Genomic DNA, 26768 nt, shown 5'->3' with positions numbered 1-26768 from the left:
AGAATTTTCTTCAACATCTTGTTTAGTGGGCTTGTTTTGTGGTTGATATTTATATTTTCGTGGATTATTATTTCTTTGACCACCACGGCCACGACCACGACCACGTCCACGCCCATTACCATTACCATAAGGATGGTTTCTACCATAGTTATGGCTTTTGGCATGATGATGGTGATGGTTATTATAACCACGACCTTGCCCGCGTCCTTGTCCCTGTTTATAATTATTTGCAGTATTTGCTTCAGGGATTGCAAGTGTACCAGTAGGACGGGATTGCTGATTTTTCATTAATAGCTCATCATTTTGCTCTGCAACTAAGAGATATGAATTAAGTTCAGGATATGTTTTGAACTTTAGCATTCTCAAATTTCTTTGCACTGTGATGTTTGCAGCATTCATTGTGGAGAAAGTTTTCTCCATCATGTCTGCATCACTAATTTCATGTCCACAGAATTTAAGTTGTGAACATGTATTATACAGAGCTGAGCTGTATTCATTTACTTTCTTAAAGTCTTGGAACCTTAATGTTCTCCATTGTTCCATTGCAGCTGGAAGTAAAATTTCTCTTTGATTATTGAATCTGCTTTTGAGACCTTCCCATAAAACATGGGGATCTTCTACAGTCACATAATTATTTTGTAAGCATTCATCAATATGTTGATGAATAAAGCAACATGCCGTAGCTTGTTCTTTTTCAGAACAAGTGTTGTTTTCATTTATGGTTTCAAGAATGCCCATTGATTTAAGATGCATTTTTACTTTTATAACCCATGGCATGTAGTTGTTTCCAGTTGATTCTAAAGGAGTAAATTTAAGCTTTTCCAGATTCGACATTTTCTATTATCAAAAATTAAAACAAACATCATGATAAATTAGAGTCAATTTATATTCATAAGTATATAAACATTAAACATAAATTTAATATAACATAAATGATAAGTAGGTGACAGTGTCGACCATGTGTAAGCAATCATAAATAAATGTTATATAACAAAAATATAAATATTAGTAAACATAAATGAAAATTTGGCGACAGTGTCGACCATATATTTTTTCAGGTGGTATAACCGACCTATATCATTCTGGTGGTATAACCGACCATATATCATTTTGGTGGTATAACCGACCATATATCATTTTGGTGGTATAACCGACCATATATCATTTTGGTGGCAGAGCCAACCATATTTAGTATTAAGATTATCGTGCTGATAACGTGTTATAATTCAGTAGGCTTATAACTACCTTTAGTGGTTTGATTCTTGATGTTATAATTCAGTAGGCTTATAACTACCTTTAGTGGTTTGATTCTTGATGTTATAATTCAGTAGGCTTATAACTACCTTTAGTGATTTGATTCTTGATTTAGAATACTAATAATGAAGTGTAAGAACAAAGATGATAATGGAGAGAAAGAAAGAAACACTTTGTAAGTGTGAGAAATGGTGCAAGTTTAATGCTTGCATTCATGAGTATTTATAGCCTAAAATCTCAATATAAAAATACATACTTTGTGTACCAAAATTGACTATATGTATACACCAAAATTGACTATCCATATCTATATTATTATTTATTATTATTATTATAACACATACAATAAACACCAATTATAATTACAATACGGAGTACCTATATGTTATTGCGGCTATTAAATTTGCTCACGTTTATAAGATGAATAAACAAAAGAGTACACATATCACATGGTGTACGTTTATTTACACTAATTTTCCTTCTTTTACTCTCATCCCCACCACCTGTATGATAAAATGCTTATATAAATAAGATGTTGATAGTATAGGTTTTTAGTTAGTTGTTTTTCTTTCTAAAAGTCAACTTAATCACTTAGCAATGATACAATTACAATTTACACATACAGTGTTCTTGATTTATTAGAGATATATCGGTATACATATACATTTTTTCAAATTTGTGATTTCTTATAAATAAAGTTGGGATGGGATGGAATATTTTTTTTAATAAAGGTTGGTATTTTTCTATGGTTGCAGGATGAGAAGACTTTGGAAGAAAACCAAATTAAAGCTGACAGAAGAGAGTGAGCATATGCAAACATTATGTATAGAAAAACTACACATTTGTTAAAAAAAATACATATATCTATGTGTATGTGTATATATGCATGTGCTCACTTCTCTTCTGTCTGCTCCTATCACCATTCGCCAACTATGTAACCTATTTTAAAGTAACCTAATTAAAACTCTTTATATTTATGTAATGTTTTTTCTTATTATCTTATTTTTGTGAGTATATTTTATATTTTATGTGTTGGTTGGGTGTTGAGATGCAGGAAAAAAAGGAGTGACACGTGGACAGATCCTGTTGATATTTGATACTCACAAACCATCATATATCATCCACTCTCAGTCTACCATCATCACTGTATATGCAGAAAAAGCTGCAAGTTTATTGACTAATTTACAGCTTGGCTCTTTCTTCTACTTTTATATTTTCTATAAAAAAAAAAGTAATTTTTTATTTATCTTTTTCACTTTCTTGAAGTGTGTATAACAATGGTAACTTGATCAGATTCAAGTTGAAGAAGATGATGTGGGAACAACAGGTATAGAATAGTTATTGACTACAGTATATTAATTTTATGTACCTTATTGTGAAATTTGTACTTTAATTATCATTGTTTACTGATTATTATTTAATTTGTTTTCCCTTTATTCATCATATACGGACTATTCATTTATCAGGTACTAAAAGATTCCAACTTTGGAGTTTGAATCATGTACTTGTTCTTGATGAAGAGCAAGAAGAGTTTTTTTTTTTTTTTTTTTTTTTTTTTTAACTGAAATCATTAACAAGGTACTGCACTAGATCTAATTACTGTTCCCTTACCTGAACTGCAGTTTAACCGTTTCTCTATAATGAAGTTAATTACTACTGCAATTAAGAAATAATTTACGGAGTATATATTAATTTTGGTTTCACCCAAACTAATTATTCCATTATCTTCCTTTCTTTTTCCTGTTAACTGGTCAATAATTCAAATTAATGTAGGTACGATTGGATTTAGGTTTTTAGAGTGCGAAAGAGTGACAAGAAAAGTTTATGTTTTTGTCCTTATTTTAAAAAAGATGCCCTAAATTTTATCAATAAAATGCCCTAATTTTATCGTGTAACAATATCCTATTTGTATTGAGTAGTAGTAGCTTCTTTGCAGGTGCTCTGTGGGAACACTTGACAATTCATGAGTAGTAAATAGTAATGATTTCAATATGTGAACGCATGATCAAGAATAAGCATACATCCAGTTTTGCAAAGTTGTGGACTTTTTATATAATCAGGAGGGCCCCAGTCGAAATGGAAAATTTCTTGCAGGTTAGTATATACATGTTACCTTAATACTGTAATATTTTTGAATTGTATTATCTATTTATTTTCTTACAATATGTTAAAATCAACGGTTTAAGTCTAAGTTTTGCCAAATATTTGATGCTTGATGTTTTGGGGGCAAAGAGTAACACATAAGTTTAGTTGGTAAATTTTGTGATATTACTATAGATTTGAGATATAGATAAATAGATGAGTCGTAGCATGTTTTGGGATGATAATGTCAGTTTGAGTTTGAGTTGCTATTATTTTGTTTTTTTGGGTAGACCTGAGTTTCCGATCCGCTTTGTGAGCCGACTAATCCTAGGTCGACTACCCGTTTTGCGGGGAGTTGCTATTATTTAGTGGAACTGTTGAGTAGATTAGGAATTCAAATTCACAAAATTTTGTCGTTAGTATTCTATAGTGGTTTGGAATGCGGTGACTAACTAATCATTGCATTACGATTAAGATGTTTGATAAAATTGTCTGTTTATATTTCTATGATCAGTATGCACTGATTCTTCTGGAACATCTCGGTAGTTATTTGATGTTTATTTTTTATAACCAGTGGAAGGGAGGGAGTTTATAGTTAATTATGCTGGTCTTGTTGATTGTAACATTCTTTTGTTAAGTTTATTAATCAAGTTTGAAATCCATTCAAGATCCCCTTTTGAAGAAGATGTTTTTGTTAAGGCACTTTTGACATAATCAATTCTTGCAAGTAATATAAGTATCATGATCCAATAGGTAGTAAGATCTGGACATCCAAGATTAAGAGCCCGGTAGATGTATTCTAAGGTAACTTTCTAGGATCGAGAGGACTGTTATAGGCTAATGACATTGTATGAAACAATTCCGTAATATGAAGTACTAACATAATATAAGAAGAAAGCTATTGACATTCACTTTTGAAGGCAAACTGAGATTTCCAACTTCAAAACTCATATCGATCTTGCGAATATACATGTAAAATGTGATATATGCATTGACCTTAAAAGATGAATAGTAGAAACATAAACATGGTTACCTAAAAAACTTTGGGATGACTTTTTTTTTTTTTTTTGAAATTTCAGTATCTTTGTTCGTGTAAACATAGGTTAGTATAATTGGTGGTTGGTCTATTCAGTGGGTCTTTATGCTTTTAAGTGGTCCTTTTTTTTTACCCTGTGTATCCAACATATTTTTTGAACTGACTAATTAGGGTGACTACCCGCTTTGCGAGCAACCCGGAGTCAATGCAGAGGAACCTCCGTGGCCATGAGGGAGAATAACTTTGTGGTTGCATGGAATCGAACCCTCGACCTCAGTGGCGAATCTAGGAACAAAACTCAATGGGGTCCCGAAATTTTTTTCTATTACAAATTATGTTTGAAGGGTATTTTAGTGGTCGTTTACCTTCAAAAATCTATAAATCCTGAATATATATGGGGTCCTATACTTAAATTTAGTGGTGTCCGACACTGTTTGAAGAGTAGATTATTAAAAAAAATTCTAACATGTGGGGTCATAGGACCCCATAGCTAATGAACTACATTCGCCCCTGCTCGACCTCCACATTGTGGTCAAGTGGCCCTTATATGTGCATGTTAATTGCTAAATTTTTTGTATCGCTTATCCCATCTGTTAGCATCGCAGACCTCTATTGTCACTTTGAAATTATATTTTTAGTGAAATTGGTAACCGATTAAGGGTGGGAGTTCCGGGTCCCTTAAGAGGAAGACAAAATACAAATGGGACTGTAATTTATATACCACCTCATGAGTGTTTGATTTCCATAACGTTATTCAACCTTTCCCTATAGGCTTTGTAGTGCATATTTCCTTTTATATATGCGATCGGTGGCAAAAGATACAGCTAGATATCTTTTGGCGTTTGCATTTCAACTCTAAGCATTCAAGCATCTACCTGACTACCTATATGATGATCATATTAGGATCCTTCATTGGAAATCGATAAGTTTTTAAACGGTAAGTTGTAAGCATATTTCCTTTTATATATGCGATCGGTGGCAAAAGATACAGCTAGATATCTTTTGGCGTTTGCATTTCAACTCTAAGCATTCAAGCATCTACCTGACCACCTATATGATGATCATATTAGGATCCTTCATTGGAAATCGATAAGTTTTTGGTGGGTTTATGTACAATGTATTCAATTCAAGTTTTTTTCCTGGACGTTAATCAAATTTTGTTTATGCATACACAACAGTTTCCCTCTAAAGGAAATTTGATATTTTCTACATTTGTGCTAGTCTACTTAATTGTGGCTTTATGATCTTTTTAGTAGTCTAAGATTTATATGCTTATGCTGTTACATTGTATTTTAGTTACATAAGTAGAAGAATTTATGCTTCGATTTGGTTTCGTGTTTTCTGAATATTGGACAAAAAATTTATCAATTTTCCAACAGTGGTTAATTAATAAGTTCAAGTTCAAATGCTGCTACAATCATTACCAAGGAAACATCGAATGCAACAAGTGGGACTAAGCGAAGTTGCCGGAGCAGCGAGACCTACACCCAAAAATGTTGAAGGTTCAGACAGAAATTAATTAGGAGTTATCCTGCAACAAAACAAGAACTGGGGATGCCAAATATATTTCAGTAATAACTAGCTGAATTTACGAGTACATCCAAAAATGGAAGCGCAGAAGTGCAACCACTACATTCTTTGGTCGGTAAAAGGCTTTTTGGTAAAGTACTATTCCAAAAAGAGTTAACCGCGAGTGATGTTGGGAGATTGAATAGGCTCGTGATCCCAAAAGAAAAAAGTGCTTTGAAGTATGAAAGTTGACATTGGGTGTGCTTGGCTTCTTGAAGCTTATGAGAGCTCATTGGAGCTTGAGCTTATGATTTTAATAAGCTACAAGTCATAAGCTTTGTTTGGTAGACATAAAAAGTTGAGCTTATGAAAATCATAAGCTCTTAAAAAATAAGCTACTTCTGGTAGCTTATGAAAAAAAGTAGAGCTTATGAACTGAAAAATAAGCTCCAGCTAGTTTACCAAACACTTATAAAAAGTAAGCTCCGGCTCCAGCTCTAACCCATAAGCTCTAGCTCCAGCTAGTTTCATCCAAACACACCCATTGTTCGGACAGATCAACGAGGATGTGTGTATTCATATATACTGTTACTGGAAAAGAATCCATCGTTTGGTTATCAAGTCGTGGAACGAACAAGTAAAAGTGCACATAATCTACGTACACTCACAAAACGTCCTCACTTTTTTGTTGTGCCAGTTAAACCCCACAATCAACCAAAATGGGCCTTTGGTTAACAATGCAATATAGGTTGCAGGAAATCGTTGGTCGCTACTTGCATTTTCCGGTCATGACCGGGTCACGTAACACACCATGTTACACGCAGTTGCATCTTGCTTGTGTAGAGCGCAAATTCACAACTTTTTAAGACCAAAACAAAGTGATATTTAGATTAGAGAAATTCTACAACCACTCAATTTTTTTTACACAATTAAATCCACACGCTGACATGGCAAGGTGACTAGACACAATTTGAACTTTTCACGTAAATTTAACTGCTCCCTTTAAATTTGGTTAATTATCTTTACCTATAAATTAAATTATTCTTTCCAAATAAAATACTGAGTAATGCAAGTACCTAACTATAATTGTGAATTCAATTAAACATGTTTGTGGAGCAACCATCAAAGTCTTCAATTAAATTGATGTCTTTTGTTTCATATAAAACAACATCTAGTAGTCTGTTTCTATCACGTGTGTAAAATTTTGAAAATCGACTATTAATTGTTATTTGCAACTCTTTATAGCTCATATGAGAATTGGTAACTTTGTTCCTTTGGCTTCAATAACTCACGTTCACAAATTCTGACGTTGGACTCTTGTGATCCGTTAAGAATGCACATACATGTTCTTTCAGCTTAATACATTCACTAGTTTGTTGATGTTATTTATGAATTTTGAGATTTTTAGAAAAGACGATATATTATTAATATGGATTCACAAACTGGGCAAAATATTTTGATGTAAAAAACAGTACAACATGTCAAACTATAATGATATACGAACATTAAGATAAAAATATCAATTAAACACCCCATAATTATGTAACTTTTAGAATTATATTCAAAAGCTCCATACAGTTAACAATGGATGCTAGAGAAATTCAACTTTTGAGGAAGAAAGAGATTTTCATATTTTTGGGTGAGAAAAAGGAAAAAAAATACAGTAATTAGTTAGGTAATCGACGACAACTCGTATTATTTTATTTGGAAAAGATTATTTAATTTTAAAAATGAAGATAATTTACCATATTTAAAGGGGGATGATTCTCACACACACTTTTTTGATCCTCACACACCAATTGAGTATTATTAGAAGAGTAAAATGTTAAAATAGGTGTGTGAGGATCAAAAAAGTGTGTGTGAGAATCATCCCCATATTTAAAGGGTGCAGTTAACTCTATGTGGAAGTTTAAGTTGGGCCAAGTCACCCTGCCACGTAAGTGTGTGGATATAATTGTGTAAAAAGTGTGTGGTTCTAGATCCTCTCTATATATTAAAGCAAAGTGTATATTAATTAATACTTTCAAAATATTCCTTAACTTTTTAATCCCCACCCTTAAAAATAATGATCAAACGGACAGGATATGTCTTAGCTTATACCTCAGGATCTTAACTAAGGGTTATCCTAAATTAACTATTTTAACCCTCCTTTATATTCAGTCACTTTAAACCGATGCGTTGCATATGTACGTATTCCTTAACAAAGATTCAATCGATTCCTCTCAAAAAATTAAAAAAAAAATCCAGAACCATTCATCTCTTTAATGAAGATTCCGATCTTGATTATTAACTACTAGCTGAATCCCCAAACTTGATTCGATTCAACTATAATCTCACGCGCAAAACCCTAATTCCATCGATTAAATTCAATCCGAACAACTTATTGATTTCTCGCAACGCATGTATCCTGGAAAAAATCCCCAAACTTGATTCGATTCAATGATAATCTCACGCGAACAACCCTAATTCCATCGATTAAATTCAATCAGAACAACTTATTGATTTCTCGATTGCCTGTATTCTGGAAAAAAATCTTTATGTGCGTAAAGTTAATCAATTTACCTACAAGTTCGTCGTGATTGTTATGTAATTTCTAAAATCGATACCGCACCTGCAGGTATGCTGTAAATCATAATTTGTATTAGTTCTTCACTACACTATAAATGGGAGATACTTAATCGAACATATATGATTTTTTTTTTTTTAGTCAATTAATTTCAATTTAAACAAATATTGTAACAATCTGATATTCCGTATTTATTAAACCTATGACTATGATAATATGATAAAATTGATTAATATGAATTTTCATGACTTATATATGTTAATCATAAAAAAGGACTGTTATGTATAATGAGTACCAAAATTTTATCATAAGTTATGTTAGTCACTGACGTTATATAAAATAATTGCACGTAATATAATGTCATAAGCAGTTATTTTTTCTACTATTATTTGTTTTGGAATATCACACCACAACTGCACATTCGGTTACCTCCTTGTAGTTTTTTTCGGCTGAAACTGTCACCACCCACTCATCCATTACCATGTACATCATCTCTAATAATAACTCTATATATACATAAGACTCTATGTATACATAAGACGTTTTCAACTTACATTCACTCACAACCAAAAGTTTCATACACAAAATTTATTTGGAAATGGAGGATGCTGCAGACTTCACACCACTGGCCATGCTTAACGATTCGAGGAGAAACTGGAGAGTTCGTGTTAAGGTTTTTGTGAACTGGAGAAAAACTTATTTCAACAATCCCTACTCTGCCATGTCATTGGAGTTGATACTTATCGACAACCTGGTTTGACCTAAATTTACTACAGTTTTTTATAACTTTCTATATTTTTTGAGCAGCAAGTACAATTTTTTAGGTCATTACCCACATGTATACTTTATCATGATGAAAACATTCTTTTATGTAAGTTCCATGCCTACTGAAGGTTAAAAATTCATTTCATGAAATATCACATTCTTGAAACCATCTATTACCGTTACTGTATCTCAAATTCTGATTAAACAGATTAACACTTGTCAATTGAATATGTACATCAATTATTAGAATAATTATATTTTACAATCATGATTATGATTCACATTTACTTAAATGTAACCGAATCTTCTAATTTTTAAATGTTACTTATATATGGTAATAGATAATGATATTGATTGCTGACATTACCTATGTTATGCTATATATGCTGTAACATCCCGCCTTTTTCCATTTACTTTTCCGTTATACTAATATAAAGTCCGTTATATGTTTATAACATCTCCCGTTGATAAGCGTTTTAAATTATCTCGTTTAGGTAATTCACGCACCCGAACGAAAGTTGAGGGACTAAACTTGACAAGGGATCAAACCCTTGACTAGGTCAAAGGGTCAAACCCCTTTCACCCATTCATTATCATCCCCATCTCTCTCTTTCTCTCTAGCAAGAACACACCCCCATTTACAAAATTCATTCAATCATCATCTAAATCCGATATAGGAGGCTTACAACAAAATAAATTACATATTCGTGATCCTCTCTTCATCCTCTTCATTTTGGTACCAACCTCATCTCGTTTGGGTAACATTTCTAAAACACTAGTTTTCTTTAAATTTGTGTTCTTGACTTAAAAGTATGTTAATTAGTGTCTATGGCTCATTGTGATGTCGTGTATGTAATTTGTATGCTCGATTTGTTGTTTTTGGTGTAACTAGTTCATTATGAAAATTACTTGCTAAATCCTTGATTTTGGATGATCAAATGTTATTAGATTGTTAATGTGCATGTTTTAAAAGTGTTACTAGTATCATTAGCTTCATTTTGATGTATAGATTGATTAAAGAAACTTCATAAACGCGATTATTGATTTTGTGAACTTTTGGTTAGGGTTGACAACTCTTAAAACGAACTTTTGATGCGTTGAATGCTTGTTAATGTTATTGATAAGTGTTTAGTTGTATTACATGTTTCATTACCTTCAAAACGGCATATCATATGTATAAATTGGATTCCCGAAACTTAAATTGCAATTGATAAACTTGAAACTTGAAAATAAACCTCTATTGATCACTTGTCGGGATTTCGGTTATAGTATATGATGTTTTTGCTTGATGAAAAGTGCTTAGTTGCGTTCCTTGTCGAAAGAGCTTTCCGATGATATAAGATACATATCTTGATTGTTTACGGGTCATGAAATGTGTTGGTTTGTGTTTTGGTTCGTGCACTTAGGAAATGCAGCAAACAGGGCCTGGAAAACGATCTGGACGCCGTCTAGCTTCTCGGGACGCCGTCCCAATCTTAAAACCGGGACGCCGTCTAGCCAATTGGGACGCCGTCCCATTGTACTAAAACGGGCTGTTTACTTTGGTCATTTGACATAAAAATGTTTGCTATGCTACGGACCTCCGATTAACATGAAACTTGGCCAACATGCTCATATATGATTATATAACTTAGAAAAATTGTCGGATACCCAACCCGACCCCGTTGACTTTTCTGTTGACTTTGACCCGACCAAGTTGACTTTTAATCAAACTTAACCAAATAATTGTGTAATCGTTCTAACATGTTTTTATACTTGTACCTTGCATGAAACATGACAATTTGATTCACATGCTATTATGATCGAGTCTTAACGAGCCATAGGACTAATTGAACATCTTTGACCTATTGTGTTTACCGTTATTGATACAAACCTATTGTTTAGGTCAAGACTAGCATTGTTCTTTGCACACGTTTACTTGTCGAAGTACTTTACTACTCGTGCACTCAAGGTGAGATCATAGTCCCACTTTTACTCTTTTTGAACTTATATTGGGATGAGAAAACATAAACGATTCTTTTGAACTAAGTGAACACAAGAACAGGAAAACAAACATTCTACATACGAGTTTAGAACAAAAATCCTCAATTCGATTATCATTAGTTACACTTGCCGGGTGTAAGCGAGAACTTATGTTATATGGCCATATGGGTTGACAACCCTCATCTTTGACGGTTCGCTACCGTCTACGGATGAAATATATTTTCGAGAATCAGTGTTTGTTCTAGCACTAAGTGATGGGGTATACAATGGAAGGAATGTTAAGCTTTGATAATTGGGTGCTCGTGAAACAAACTTTTGGAATGTATTACTATTATTTCATTGATGCAAATCTTGTGGTTCACTTGTACTTACTTACTTAAACCTATGATTTCACCAACGTTTTCGTTGACAGATTTCTATGTTTTTCTCAGGTCCTTGAACGATACATGATACATGCTTCCGCTCATTATTTTGATACTTGCATTGGATGTCGAGTATACATGCATTTCATGGAGCGTCTTTTGACTTTCTTTAAAACTGTGTCGCATAGGTTTCACATGTAACTATAACTTTGTAACGTAACTTTTGGATGAACAATTCTTGTAAACTTTGAAACAATCTTTATTTTTGAAAGGAATGCGACATATCTTTGGTCAAATGTCACGTTAAAGACCTATGACCACGCAACGGGACCTAAGTAGTCGACGCCGTCAATTGACGATTTGTCGGGGTCGCTACAAGTGGTATCAGAGCGTTGGTTGTAGGGATTTAGAGTTCATTGGTGTCGACCCCGAGTCATAGGGTACATTGGTGAGTCTAGACTACAACCGGCATATAGACTTGAAGTAGGAATTACTTGACTACTTGTGCATTTATACTCGAACGCTTCTACTCATATCTACTCTTAGTTCATCTTAATCTCACGTTGTTTAATTTGATTGACACGCCACCTTGACTATATGAAATGATGTCGAATGCACATATGAATCAGGGTAATATAATTTCCGGGATTATATTACGGTGACTCATATGAACGTTCCGACATTATGACATAAAGAATTTAAGGCGAGTCGAGGAAAAACTTCTCTTTATCTTTATTCTATATCACGGTTAGTATTATTGAGAATACTAATCAATGATATTCTTGTGTCTTGAAGGAACAATGGCTCCTCGTCGTGTACGCCGCAATGAAACTCCCGAACAAGCTCTCGAACGGATGATAGCTACCGCCGTAGATGCGGCCATGGCCGGTCACTCATCCAACAACAATAATAATAACAACCACAACAACCACAACAACAACAACAACAACAATGGAGCCGGAAACTCAAACGAGGGATGCTCCTATAAAGCTTTCATGGGGTGCAAACCTCACACTTTTGATGGAACCGGGGGACCGGTCGTGCTCACCCGATGGTTTGAGCAAACGGAAGCCGTCTTTAGCATAAGCGGTTGTCGGGACCAAGACAAGGTCAAATACTCCACTCACACTTTCTCCGGAATTGCTCTAACATGGTGGAACACCTATGTTCAATCGGTGGGTACCGATGAAGCTCATGCCCTCTCTTGGGCCGATCTAAAGGAAAAGATGATTGTTGAATATTTTCCGCGCGAAGAAACTCGAAAGCTTGAGGAAGAACTAAGAGCTTTGAAAGCGGTCGGAAACGATCTTAAAGCTTATAATCAACGCTTCGCCGAACTATCCTTGATGTGTCCTAATCTTGTTAACCCCGAATCTCAAAGGATTGAGCTCTACATGCTCGGTCTTCCAAAAAGCATCAAACAAGGGGTGATGTCATCCAAACCCACTACTCATCAAGCCGCTATGAACATGGCTCGCCAACTAATTGAAACGGTTGACGAAATCGTAGTTCCGGCACCTAAGGCCGAGGATAAATCGGGCGGCAACAAAAGAAAGTGGGAACCCTCCCAATCAAGCAACAACAACTTTGCCAAGAAATCTTTCACTTTCGACGGCAAGAAGGGTTATGCCGGGAATCTACCTTTTTGCAACAAATGCAACAAACATCACTTTGGCGAATGTAGTAAGCTAATTTGCCATCGGTGCCAAGGAATTGGTCATAAGGCCAACGATTGTAAAAGTGCCACTCCCGTCGCTCGAAAGTGGCCCAATGCACCAAAGACGGGCACTTGTTACGAATGTGGCCAAACGGGTCATTATAGAAATGCATGCCCAAAGAAGAAAGATAACCTCAATACGCGCGGCCGAGCTTTCAACATCAACACCGAGGAAGCCCGGGATGACACTGAACTAGTCACAGGTACGTTTCTTCTCAACAATTCTCATGTCTCTTGCTTATTCGATTCAGGTGCCGATAAATGCTTTGTATCCAAGACTTTGACTCATTCTTTTAGCACTCCACCTCTTCCATTAGATACCACTTATACCATTGAAGTGGCTAACGGGAAACTATTAAGTGCCGACACATATTACCGGGGGTGTGCGTTAAACATTTTGGGTAAGGAATTTGAAATTGACTTGATACCCATGGAACTAGGAAGCTTTGATGTAATAATCGGTATGAATTGGTTAGTCAAAACGAAATCTCACATCCTTTGTGATCTTAACGCAATCCGAATTCCTATCGAGAATGGTGAACCTTTGATTGTTTATGGCGACAAGAGTTGCACCAGACTCAACCTCGTTTCGTGCCTTAAAGTTAGAAAACTACTCCGTAAGGGTTGTTTTGCGATCCTTGCCCACGTTAAGAAAGTCGAGTCCGATGAGAAGCATATCGATGATGTGCCAATTGTTAGTGACTTTTTCGATGTATTTCCCGACGAATTGCCGGGTCTTCCACCTCATCGACCGGTTGAATTCTAAATCGATCTTATTCCGGGAGCCGCACCCGTAGCACGTGCACCATATAGACTCGCTCCATCTGAAATGCAAGAATTGCAAAGTCAAATCCAAGAACTACTTGATCGTGGTTTTATCCAACCTAGCCATTCACCTTGGGGCGCTCCGATTTTGTTTGTTAAAAAGAAAGACGGATCCCTACGAATGTGCATTGATTATCGTGAACTAAATAAATTGACGGTTAAGAACCGATATCCTCTTCCTCGCATCGATGACCTCTTTGATCAACTACAAGGGTCTTGTGTATATTCGAAAATCGATCTCCGCTCGGGTTATCATCAATTAAGGGTTAAGGGGGAAGATATCTCCAAAACCGATTTCCGGACTCGTTACGGTAGTTATGAATTCCTTGTCATGCCATTTGGTCTCACTAACGCACCGGCGGTGTTCATGGATCTTATGAACCGCGTGTGCAAACCGTATCTCGATAAATTTGTTATTGTGTTCATCGATGACATATTGATCTATTCTAAAAATGAAGAAGAGCACGAACAACATCTCCGACTCGTGCTTGAACTTTTAAGACAAGAACAACTCTATGCCAAATTCTCCAAGTGTGAATTTTGGTTAAAGGAAGTTCAATTTCTTGGTCATGTTGTAAGTGACCAAGGTATTAAAGTCGATCCAACGAAAATCGAAGCCATTAGCAAATGGGAGACTCCTACTACTCCTACTCACATTCGTCAATTTTTGGGTCTCGCCGGGTACTATCGTAGATTCATCGAAAATTTCTCTTTGGTTGCACGTCCTCTAACCGCATTGACTCACAAGGGAAAGAAATTCATTTGGGCGACCGAACATGAATCCGCATTCCAAATCTTGAAAACGAAGTTAACCACCGCTCCTATCTTGTCACTTCCCGAAGGCAATGATGACTTTGTTGTATATTGCGATGCCTCAAAACATGGTTTTGGGTGTGTATTGATGCAACGAACGAAAGTCATTGCTTATGCTTCTCGACAACTCAAGATTCATGAACGAAACTATACGACACATGATCTCGAACTCGGAGCCGTCGTCTTTGCACTTAAAATGTGGAGACACTATCTTTATGGAACCAAGAGTACTATCTTCACCGATCACAAAAGCCTTCAACACATTTTCGATCAAAAGCAACTAAACATGAGACAACGAAGGTGGATTGAAACCTTAAACGATTACGATTGCGAGCTTCGTTACCATCCCGGGAAGGCAAATGTAGTAGCCGATGCCTTAAGTCGAAAAGAAAGAGCGGTGCCTCTCCGTGTCCGAGCTTTAAACATCACCATTCACACCAACCTTAATAGCCAAATTCGGGTAGCCCAAGATGAGGCTCTCAAGGATGAAAACATCTCTCTCGAACACTTGAACGTCCTCACCTCTCGATTCGAAGTTAAAGAAACCGGACTCCGATATTTCGCCGGAAGAATTTGGGTGCCTAGTTATGGGGATCTACGAAGCCTTATTTTAGATGAAGCCCATAAATCACGATACTCGATTCACCCCGGTGCCAATAAGATGTACCACGACCTTAAACAACTATATTGGTGGCCGAACATCAAAAGGGACGTAGCTACTTATGTTTCCAAGTGTTTGACATGTTCCAAAGTCAAAGCCGAACACCAAAGACCGTCCGGATTACTTCAACAACCCGAGATCCCGCAATGGAAGTGGGAAAGGATAACGATGGATTTTATCACCAAGCTACCAAAAACGACGGGCGGTTATGATACCATTTGGGTTATTGTTGACCGTCTCACCAAATCCGCACACTTCCTTGCCATGAAAGAAACGGACAAAATGGAGAAACTTGCACAACTTTACATTAAGGAGATCGTAGCTCGACACGGTGTACCTTTATCGATTATCTCCGACCGAGATGGCCATTTCGTTTCTAGATTTTGGCGTACATTGCAAGAAGCGTTGGGAACGCGTTTAGACATGAGCACCGCATATCATCCTCAAACCGATGGACAAAGCGAACGTACAATTCAAACCTTAGAGGACATGTTACGAGCTTGCGTGGTTGATTTCGGAAAAGCTTGGGACAAGCACTTACCTCTCGCCGAGTTCTCTTACAACAATAGTTATCACGCGAGTATTAAAGCCGCACCTTTTGAAGCGCTATATGGCCGCAAATGTCGTTCACCTCTTTGTTGGGCCGAGGTAGGCGACGTACAAATCACCGGACCCGAACTCATTCACGAAACCACCGAGAAAATCGTTCAAATCCGAGATAGGCTTAGGACGGCCCGAAGTCGTCAAAAGAGCTATACCGACAAACGACGCAACGATCTTGAATTTCAAGTCGGTGACCGAGTAATGTTAAAAGTCGCGCCTTGGAAAGGTGTAATCCGTTTTGGGAAACGCGGGAAGCTAAATCCGCGGTATATTGGTCCTTTCGAAATCTTGGAGCGTATTGGAACCGTTGCTTATCGTTTAGATCTTCCGCCTCAATTTGTAACGACCCGGAAATTTCCGACCAAATTTAAACCCTAAACTCTATATGGTTCCGACACGATAAGCAAAAACCCTAATGTTGAGTCTAGAAAGTCTGAAATCTTCTTTTGGATAATTAGTTACCCTTTGACCAAGCCTGACGATTCACGAACATTTATGTGTATATATGATATATATTTATTAATTAATAACGTTAACAAGGTATTAGATATGTAATATTTGGTTTCGATATAAGAATACTATATTTATCGGCGAGAGTAAAAGATAATATATTTTTACTACAGGTCAAGGTGTAATTATTAAGTTTAATATAGTTATCTGTTATTATTTTAGAAATTATAAAATATGATTTAAATGTCACGTCTTCTTTAAAAAGGATTATAATTTTTATAAATATCTGAAACTACTTTCGTCAAATTATTATCAAACCATTTTGGTAAGAATAAAGATTTTTAACGTTATCTTAAAAGTTGGAATTTTTCTAGAAACCTTTTGACAAATTGTAAATGATAACGGTCCGTGATTTTAATAAAAATGAATATTTAAATAAAGCGTGTTTATTAAATATATATTTATGTATTTTTACAAAATGATTAAATATAGTCTTTACCTAAATATAAAACGTTTTGTATTTAAAAATACTTAGTTAAACAACGAACATTTTTTTGATATAATATAATTTGATTATAAAATATTTTTAGGGATTTTCAATGATATAAAAATAAAAATAAAGATAATATAAAGATTTTTAATGAGCACCAAAAGACTACAACATTTCATCACAAGATTTCAAGTTAAAATGTTGGAAATCACTAAACCTGCGCACTTGCACGAGAAAAATCATAACTAATTCATTCGGACTCGAAAAAGGGTGATCTTGGTGTCCAAACGACCGTAACTCAAAAATCTACAACTTTCGTGACTATACCTTACACGAATCGTGTACCCATCTACACGAATCGTGTAATGTTTTGCCAACATAAAGTGGTTAGGTGACGAAAATTGTTATAAAAAGTGGGTATGATACTTGCTTTATTCATTTTAAACACAGAACACGCACACACACATATTTAAGATATATATTACTCCGTATCTTTCACTAATAATTATAAATTATTATTATTATTATTATTATTATTATTATTATTATTATTATTATTATTAATTCTAAAGACTTATAATAAGATTATTGTTAATCTTAAGAGAGTAGGAGTGATAATAAAACTTAGTTATATACAAATTACTATGACGGGGTTCTGTCCAAGTGTTCCAAAACAAATATCATGAGTGGGATAGAATTAAGGAGATTATGGGTCAAATCTATGGATGTTATGGGTATAGATCGGGGGTTTTGCTCTTGAGACAAACTAGTGTTTGTCATCTCCGTTGCGTCTAAATAATATCCTGCAATATTGAATCTCAATATTGATACGTGAGCACTCTAAACTTAACTTTTATTTACTTTTAGTGTGTCCTTGACTGGTGCTCGAGAAATTAGGATCGTGTATATTTTTATATCTATTTTTTTTTTTTGTTAAAATATATTTTTAGGATAGAATCTGAATTAGTTACTCCTGCGGTTAAGATAAGGTATATGAATAATATGTTTTTGGAAAGGTGGTGAAAAACTATAAACTTTTCATTTAGATGTCGAACGAATTCGACGGACGGATTTGAAGTTATAATCAATTGAACTTTTGCACAAATTTTTAAAAAAAAATGAATATTTTTAGTTTACGTCGTCAAAAATCGTTATTATTTAAATTATTAGTAATTATTATTATGATTGTCTAAAAATATTTAATATTTTAATCAAAAACTAATAAATCATCATTTTAATCATTTTTATTGTTAAAAGTTATTAATTCGCGATTTTTATTATTAGTAACATAAAAATTATGTTTTATGAAAATATTAATATTATTATTATGATTATATTTATTCTTATTAAAAACAAATAATATTTTATTTAAAATTATCAAATTATTATAAAACTGTTAAATTATTTATATATTTGTTAAAAGTATTATTTTAGTGAAATTATGATTATGTAGTAATTTATTTTTTTTTTAAAATAAAGTTTATTTAACAATAAATAAGTTATATTATTTAACTAATAAATTTTGTGTAGACATTTAAAAATATAACATGACGATATTTAATCATGTATAAATTTTTGGAAAATCATTTTGAGTCAAATGAATTTCTGTTAACTTTTACATATTAGTCTCGAGCATTAGGATTGGTACACTATAATTTGACTTTGTTTGTTAAATAGATATTAATTTTTATATAAATATATAACTAATTAGGTTCGTGAATCGAAGGTCAACCTTATAAGTATTCAATGCCGTTATATGTATTTTTACTACGAAATACGATTGGTGAGTTTCATTTGCTCCCTTTTTAATTGCTTTTGCAATATATATATTTTTGGGACTGAGAATACATGCGATGCTTTTATAAATGTTTACGAAATAGACACAAGTACTTAAAATACATTCTACGTTGAGTTGTACCACTGGCATACTTCCCTGTAGCTTGGTAACTAATATTTACAGCGGTATTGTAAACGCGAATCCTGTTGATAGATCTATCGGGCCTGACAACCCCAACCGGACTGGACGACCAGTATTCAACGGTTGCACAGTACTTCGTTTTGTGACTACACTTGGTACAGTGTAGTAAGATTTCGTATTAAAGGGAATATGCGACGTGATAAATTGTTAAGTATGGTTACCAAGTGCTCAACCACTTAGAATGCTTTTATACACTTGCGAGTGTACAGATATGTATAACTATGAAATCTTGTGGTCTATTGAAATTTCTGATAATTGTTGTTACGATAAACCTATGAACTCACCAACCTTTTGGTTGACACTTTTAAGCATGTTTATTCTCAGGTACGAATTAAGTCTTCCGCTGTGCATTAGCTCATATAAAGGATACTAGTTGGGACCATTTAAGTCATGATACAAGAACGTTGCATTCGAGTCATTGAAGATCATTAAGAGCTAAAATTTAGTTATTTGAATTTTGGGAAATGTTAGACGAACATGTCAATTTTGATGTAATGGTAGATTGTCTTTTTAAGAATAAATGCAACGTTTGTAAAATGTATCATATAGAGGTCAAATACCTCGCGATGTTATCAACTATTATAATTCGTTTGTAATCAATATGGACGTTGTCCGAATGGATTAGGAACGGATCGTTATAGGTGGTATCAGAGCGTTGGTCTTAGCGAACCAGGTCACCCATTAGTGTGTCTAACTGGTGGTTGTTAGGATACATTAGTGAGACTGGACTTTGACCGTGTCTGCTTGTCAAAAAGTTTTGCTTATCACATTAGTCGGAAATCATCTGCTTATCATCTTTAGGGAATTGCCTGCTTAGCATTCTTAAGCCTAGACACGTCTTACTGCATTTAGTGCATCGATAGTGTATAGACGAAATTCATATCTTAGCGCATCCTAGATTTGCCTGATACACGCCGTAAATTTCTTTGAAGACTACGAAATCTTTGGTAATATATATAGATATTCTATATAGTTAGAATATCATACGACATCCGGAAATCATTTCACATTGAAGAACCTTTCCATCCACTAAATTACTCTTTTGGCGATAAACCTGAAACACTTACCGACGAACCTGTTCGAGAAACCATTTCTTTTCTCCTTTTTACGGATATCTCATCATAATTATATACCATCTCATATTCCGAATTTTATACATCCGCTCGCTTCAATCGCCAATCAATCCGGTGTACAAGTATAAGTTAATAAACTTCGCGTTTGTGTGACAGCAATGGAAAATATGGTGTGACGGTTACAAACACCAGCAGCAGCCACAGTCGCGTCATAAACCTCAACGTCATAAACTATACCATGAGTATAGTCACCGTTCTACGTATCGTTCCATCTACTAAATTTTCGTTCGACATCGATTACCTTCGCCTTACGTCCTACCTCATTTACTTCCGTTTAACATGACAACTACGTAATCTCTAATGTTCAGAGATCATGAAATCAAGTGCCAACAGTAAATCAAATGAGTATAATATTTTCTTTACTCATTAAATCCATAATTACATCCGATGAAAATATATATGCAAGTATATTTTCATAAAGATTGTAATTAAAAATTTCTTTCGTACAAACTGTTAATGATGAAAATATTTTAACGGGTGGGTAGCACCCGAGGAATATTTAGAATTCACATTAATAAGTACACTGTACATTCTTTGAATCTGATTCAACGGTCATCTATTATTTTACTCGCAACCACCGGTATTCGTATCCGCTCATCCCAGAATAACCATTCTCATTTCATATTCGGATTTTGACTTATCAGAATCCAACAAGTGGCATAATGAAGAAAACATTGGATATATTAAAATTGTTAGAAACACACGATTTAACTAATTGAAAATCTATTAAGGATTTCACGCTAACTGTTCCGGCTAACTGTTCCCAGCTAACTGATTAACATTTAATTTATCGCAATTTATATTCTCGCAATTTACATTCTCGCAATTTACATTTCCGCAATTTACATTCCCGCAATTTTAATTTCCGCACTGTACTACTGTCGGGACACATGTACGCAACACGTCGGATTAATTCTGAGACAACACCGGTGCATGGGTCATGATATACATTTATTTATTTTACGCACTTTATATAACGGGACACGTATACAAGGTTTCGATTTATCATATCGACCCATCTATATATATAGTTTGAGTTGTGATCAATACCGAGACCGGTACACGGGTCACGATATGTATTATTTAATTCGAATATTATAATATATATATATATAAACTATTGGACAATCGAACTAACAGACTGCTAACTATGGACAAGAAAAATGAATTAAAATATTGATTATAACATATGAAACTAAATAATTCTTCAAGCTTGCCACTTGATTCTATTTTAAACCTCATTCTTATCTTGACAATTGCAATTCGTATTCACAATTTTTCATGATTCTTGAAAACATCTCGATCTTAAAGTCGAACCCACCGCATCTCGTCTATCGAAGAAAAGATGTATACACCGGAAAACTCTCGAATCCAAATTCATAGTTTAATAAATACCGTGTTGAATCCTATGCTATTTATTAGCAAAAACAGCTCTACAATTCCTTTCCAAGAAGTTAATTTTGTCACAGCTCCACTTCAACTTCTCAGTAAGACTACTCCTATTATAACCTTGATATTTATACATTGTCCTTTCGCCGTTGTTATCAGAGAACCTTTTATATCCCACGACATCATCAGCAGATATACCAGCAGCTCGTTATCTCTTCGATGAAAATCCGCAAACAGTATGTTGAAAATCTTATAGAAATTCCCCAGTTATATCAAAAACGTCTATCCCTAAGAATTACACATCTTGAATGTGAAGTTTCTGGAAAACACCCTGGACTATGAAGTAGTTCTTGAAATGCTGATAAAACAGCAAGGATCATAAACGACTTTAACCGTCAAAAGTTTGATGACAAAGAATAGTAAGGTGGTAAAGCTGAGAAAAAGAGAAGGTTTGGAACTGGAAAACGGATTGAGCAAAGTATGAAGGAGGCCGTAAACAAATCGTGAAAGCGGAACCTGTCTTCAAAGAATCCCAATGATTCCGTACCTGCTGAAACCGTTAGTAATAACTCTATTCCTTATTTTAAACTTTTCAAGATGATATTCTTCATCATCATCTCATTTTAGATATTATAAGATATCTTCATATCTTTCGTTATACATATTCTCCATATCTCTGGAAATATTTTCACAACTATTCCTATCTGCGATCATTTATCTCCCCGTAACATCTGCGTTACAACATAAAAGAAACTGTGTTAGTTTCTAACTTCTGAAACCTCCGAGTTTAAAATATGAATGTTTGAAATAGTGTTGGGAACTGATGCATAAATTAGTATAATATAATGAAACTTGATCAACTTCATTATATTACATTAAGCTATGTTAAATTTCTAATGGAATATGATGATTTACAATACCGTCATCATGTGCCATGTTACACGGCTTTTACATTCTATTCAATCTCCAAATATATTAGAACGTATCACCCTGATAGTTCTAATTTTCTGAAAATGTTCTGGTAATTTGACAAATTAAAATCGTACCATTACCATTCCTTTCTGAGAACATTAGCTATGTTCATTCCGAATCTCATACCTACGAACTCCGGATTATTGTTCGCTTGGCTCAAGGACGGGAAGAAGAAACGAAGGGACAAAGCCCAAAATAGAAATTGGGGTATAAATCGCAGCAAACAGGAGAAAGTATTAACTATGGATGACAATGATTGTAGAAAACAGGAGCAGGAACATTGAGGTGTAAGGAAAGATATCAAACCCAAAAACGACTCAGAAACTACAAACCGTGTATATCAATACGTATGGCGACGTAAAGACACGGGAGAATTAGAAACATTATAATTCCAAGAAAATCACAAAAGTGAATAGATTCTTCTGGCGGTAGATGAAAGAGAAGAATGAAAGATATGAAAGTTAGAAGTATAACAAAAATCAGAACAGGATGAAGCATTTTAAAGAATACCTTAAAGTATGAATTAAAGGAGGAAGAAAAGAAGATGTGAGGTATGGAAATAAGGAAACGATGGGAATAGTTTTATAAGTGAAAAATCCGACAAAGAAATCACAACTGATTTGCCGCATTTAATCAAAGGAGATTCTGTTTCCTAAATCGCCGAAGAACCAAATCTTATAACAAAAGATTTTCTTTAAATCTCGTAAATTCCGGAAATTAATCATAACCACGTCATCGGTTACAACAATTCTATATTTACTCATTTCACTCTCTTTTGTGATAGCTTCGCTAGTACGCTTCACATAATCGAAATGTTTTATCTATATCTATCAATGATGATAAAACTCCGTTATCACCTCATATTCGTCATGAAAGCATTCCTATTGATATCCATGACTACCTCTAACAAATTTCGGGGACGAAATTTCTTTAACGGGTGGGTACTGTAACGACCCGGAAATTTCCGACCAAATTTAAACCCTAAACTCTATATGGTTCCGACACGATAAGCAAAAACCCTAATGTTGAGTCTAGAAAGTCTGAAATCTTCTTTTGGATAATTAGTTACCCTTTGACCAAGCCTGACGATTCACGAACATTTATGTGTATATATGATATATATTTATTAATTAATAACGTTAACAAGGTATTAGATATGTAATATTTGGTTTCGATATAAGAATACTATATTTATCGGCGAGAGTAAAAGATAATATATTTTTACTACAGGTCAAGGTGTAATTATTAAGTTTAATATAGTTATCTGTTATTATTTTAGAAATTATAAAATATGATTTAAATGTCACGTCTTCTTTAAAAAGGATTATAATTTTTATAAATATCTGAAACTACTTTCGTCAAATTATTATCAAACCATTTTGGTAAGAATAAAGATTTTTAACGTTATCTTAAAAGTTGGAATTTTTCTAGAAACCTTTTGACAAATTGTAAATGATAACGGTCCGTGATTTTAATAAAAATGAATATTTAAATAAAGCGTGTTTATTAAATATATATTTATGTATTTTTACAAAATGATTAAATATAGTCTTTACCTAAATATAAAACGTTTTGTATTTAAAAATACTTAGTTAAACAACGAACATTTTTTTGATATAATATAATTTGATTATAAAATATTTTTAGGGATTTTCAATGATATAAAAATAAAAATAAAGATAATATAAAGATTTTTAATGAGCACCAAAAGACTACAACATTTCATCACAAGATTTCAAGTTAAAATGTTGGAAATCACTAAACCTGCGCACTTGCACGAGAAAAATCATAACTAATTCATTCGGACTCGAAAAAGGGTGATCTTGGTGTCCAAACGACCGTAACTCAAAAATCTACAACTTTCGTGACTATACCTTACACGAATCGTGTACCCATCTACACGAATCGTGTAATGTTTTGCCAACATAAAGTGGTTAGGTGACGAAAATTGTTATAAAAAGTGGGTATGATACTTGCTTTATTCATTTTAAACACAGAACACGCACACACACATATTTAAGATATATATTACTCCGTATCTTTCACTAATAATTATAAATTATTATTATTATTATTATTATTATTATTATTATTATTATTATTATTATTATTATTATTAATTCTAAAGACTTATAATAAGATTATTGTTAATCTTAAGAGAGTAGGAGTGATAATAAAACTTAGTTATATACAAATTACTATGACGGGGTTCTGTCCAAGTGTTCCAAAACAAATATCATGAGTGGGATAGAATTAAGGAGATTATGGGTCAAATCTATGGATGTTATGGGTATAGATCGGGGGTTTTGCTCTTGAGACAAACTAGTGTTTGTCATCTCCGTTGCGTCTAAATAATATCCTGCAATATTGAATCTCAATATTGATACGTGAGCACTCTAAACTTAACTTTTATTTACTTTTAGTGTGTCCTTGACTGGTGCTCGAGAAATTAGGATCGTGTATATTTTTATATCTATTTTTTTTTTTTGTTAAAATATATTTTTAGGATAGAATCTGAATTAGTTACTCCTGCGGTTAAGATAAGGTATATGAATAATATGTTTTTGGAAAGGTGGTGAAAAACTATAAACTTTTCATTTAGATGTCGAACGAATTCGACGGACGGATTTGAAGTTATAATCAATTGAACTTTTGCACAAATTTTTAAAAAAAAAATGAATATTTTTAGTTTACGTCGTCAAAAATCGTTATTATTTAAATTATTAGTAATTATTATTATGATTGTCTAAAAATATTTAATATTTTAATCAAAAACTAATAAATCATCATTTTAATCATTTTTATTGTTAAAAGTTATTAATTCGCGATTTTTATTATTAGTAACATAAAAATTATGTTTTATGAAAATATTAATATTATTATTATGATTATATTTATTCTTATTAAAAACAAATAATATTTTATTTAAAATTATCAAATTATTATAAAACTGTTAAATTATTTATATATTTGTTAAAAGTATTATTTTAGTGAAATTATGATTATGTAGTAATTTATTTTTTTTTTAAAATAAAGTTTATTTAACAATAAATAAGTTATATTATTTAACTAATAAATTTTGTGTAGACATTTAAAAATATAACATGACGATATTTAATCATGTATAAATTTTTGGAAAATCATTTTGAGTCAAATGAATTTCTGTTAACTTTTACATATTAGTCTCGAGCATTAGGATTGGTACACTATAATTTGACTTTGTTTGTTAAATAGATATTAATTTTTATATAAATATATAACTAATTAGGTTCGTGAATCGAAGGTCAACCTTATAAGTATTCAATGCCGTTATATGTATTTTTACTACGAAATACGATTGGTGAGTTTCATTTGCTCCCTTTTTAATTGCTTTTGCAATATATATATTTTTGGGACTGAGAATACATGCGATGCTTTTATAAATGTTTACGAAATAGACACAAGTACTTAAAATACATTCTACGTTGAGTTGTACCACTGGCATACTTCCCTGTAGCTTGGTAACTAATATTTACAGCGGTATTGTAAACGCGAATCCTGTTGATAGATCTATCGGGCCTGACAACCCCAACCGGACTGGACGACCAGTATTCAACGGTTGCACAGTACTTCGTTTTGTGACTACACTTGGTACAGTGTAGTAAGATTTCGTATTAAAGGGAATATGCGACGTGATAAATTGTTAAGTATGGTTACCAAGTGCTCAACCACTTAGAATGCTTTTATACACTTGCGAGTGTACAGATATGTATAACTATGAAATCTTGTGGTCTATTGAAATTTCTGATAATTGTTGTTACGATAAACCTATGAACTCACCAACCTTTTGGTTGACACTTTTAAGCATGTTTATTCTCAGGTACGAATTAAGTCTTCCGCTGTGCATTAGCTCATATAAAGGATACTAGTTGGGACCATTTAAGTCATGATACAAGAACGTTGCATTCGAGTCATTGAAGATCATTAAGAGCTAAAATTTAGTTATTTGAATTTTGGGAAATGTTAGACGAACATGTCAATTTTGATGTAATGGTAGATTGTCTTTTTAAGAATAAATGCAACGTTTGTAAAATGTATCATATAGAGGTCAAATACCTCGCGATGTTATCAACTATTATAATTCGTTTGTAATCAATATGGACGTTGTCCGAATGGATTAGGAACGGATCGTTATACAATT

At 33.6% G+C, this 26768-nt stretch overlaps 1 protein-coding gene and 1 long non-coding RNA gene across 2 annotated transcripts in view; both read left to right on the top strand.

The window, feature by feature from the left end:
- The first annotated feature begins 1841 nt into the window (after window positions 1-1841).
- Window positions 1842-2785, top strand: LOC139904154 (uncharacterized). Its single transcript, XR_011778681.1, has 3 exons — window positions 1842-1906; window positions 2010-2581; window positions 2721-2785. It is a non-coding gene; the product is annotated as an uncharacterized lncRNA (long non-coding RNA).
- A 6260-nt stretch (window positions 2786-9045) lies between these two features.
- LOC139843078 (uncharacterized) overlaps window positions 9046-26768 on the top strand; it is a 39253-nt gene continuing 21530 nt past the window's right edge. The window contains exon 1 of the mRNA XM_071833156.1: window positions 9046-9201. Within this exon, the coding sequence (XP_071689257.1) occupies window positions 9046-9201 (156 nt within the window). The remainder of the gene's footprint in view (window positions 9202-26768) is intronic.

This window comes from Rutidosis leptorrhynchoides, chromosome 4, assembly GCF_046630445.1.
Source record: "Rutidosis leptorrhynchoides isolate AG116_Rl617_1_P2 chromosome 4, CSIRO_AGI_Rlap_v1, whole genome shotgun sequence".
In the NCBI taxonomy this organism is placed as follows: Eukaryota; Viridiplantae; Streptophyta; class Magnoliopsida; order Asterales; family Asteraceae; genus Rutidosis; species Rutidosis leptorrhynchoides.
This window is presented reverse-complemented; position numbering and strand designations above follow the sequence as displayed.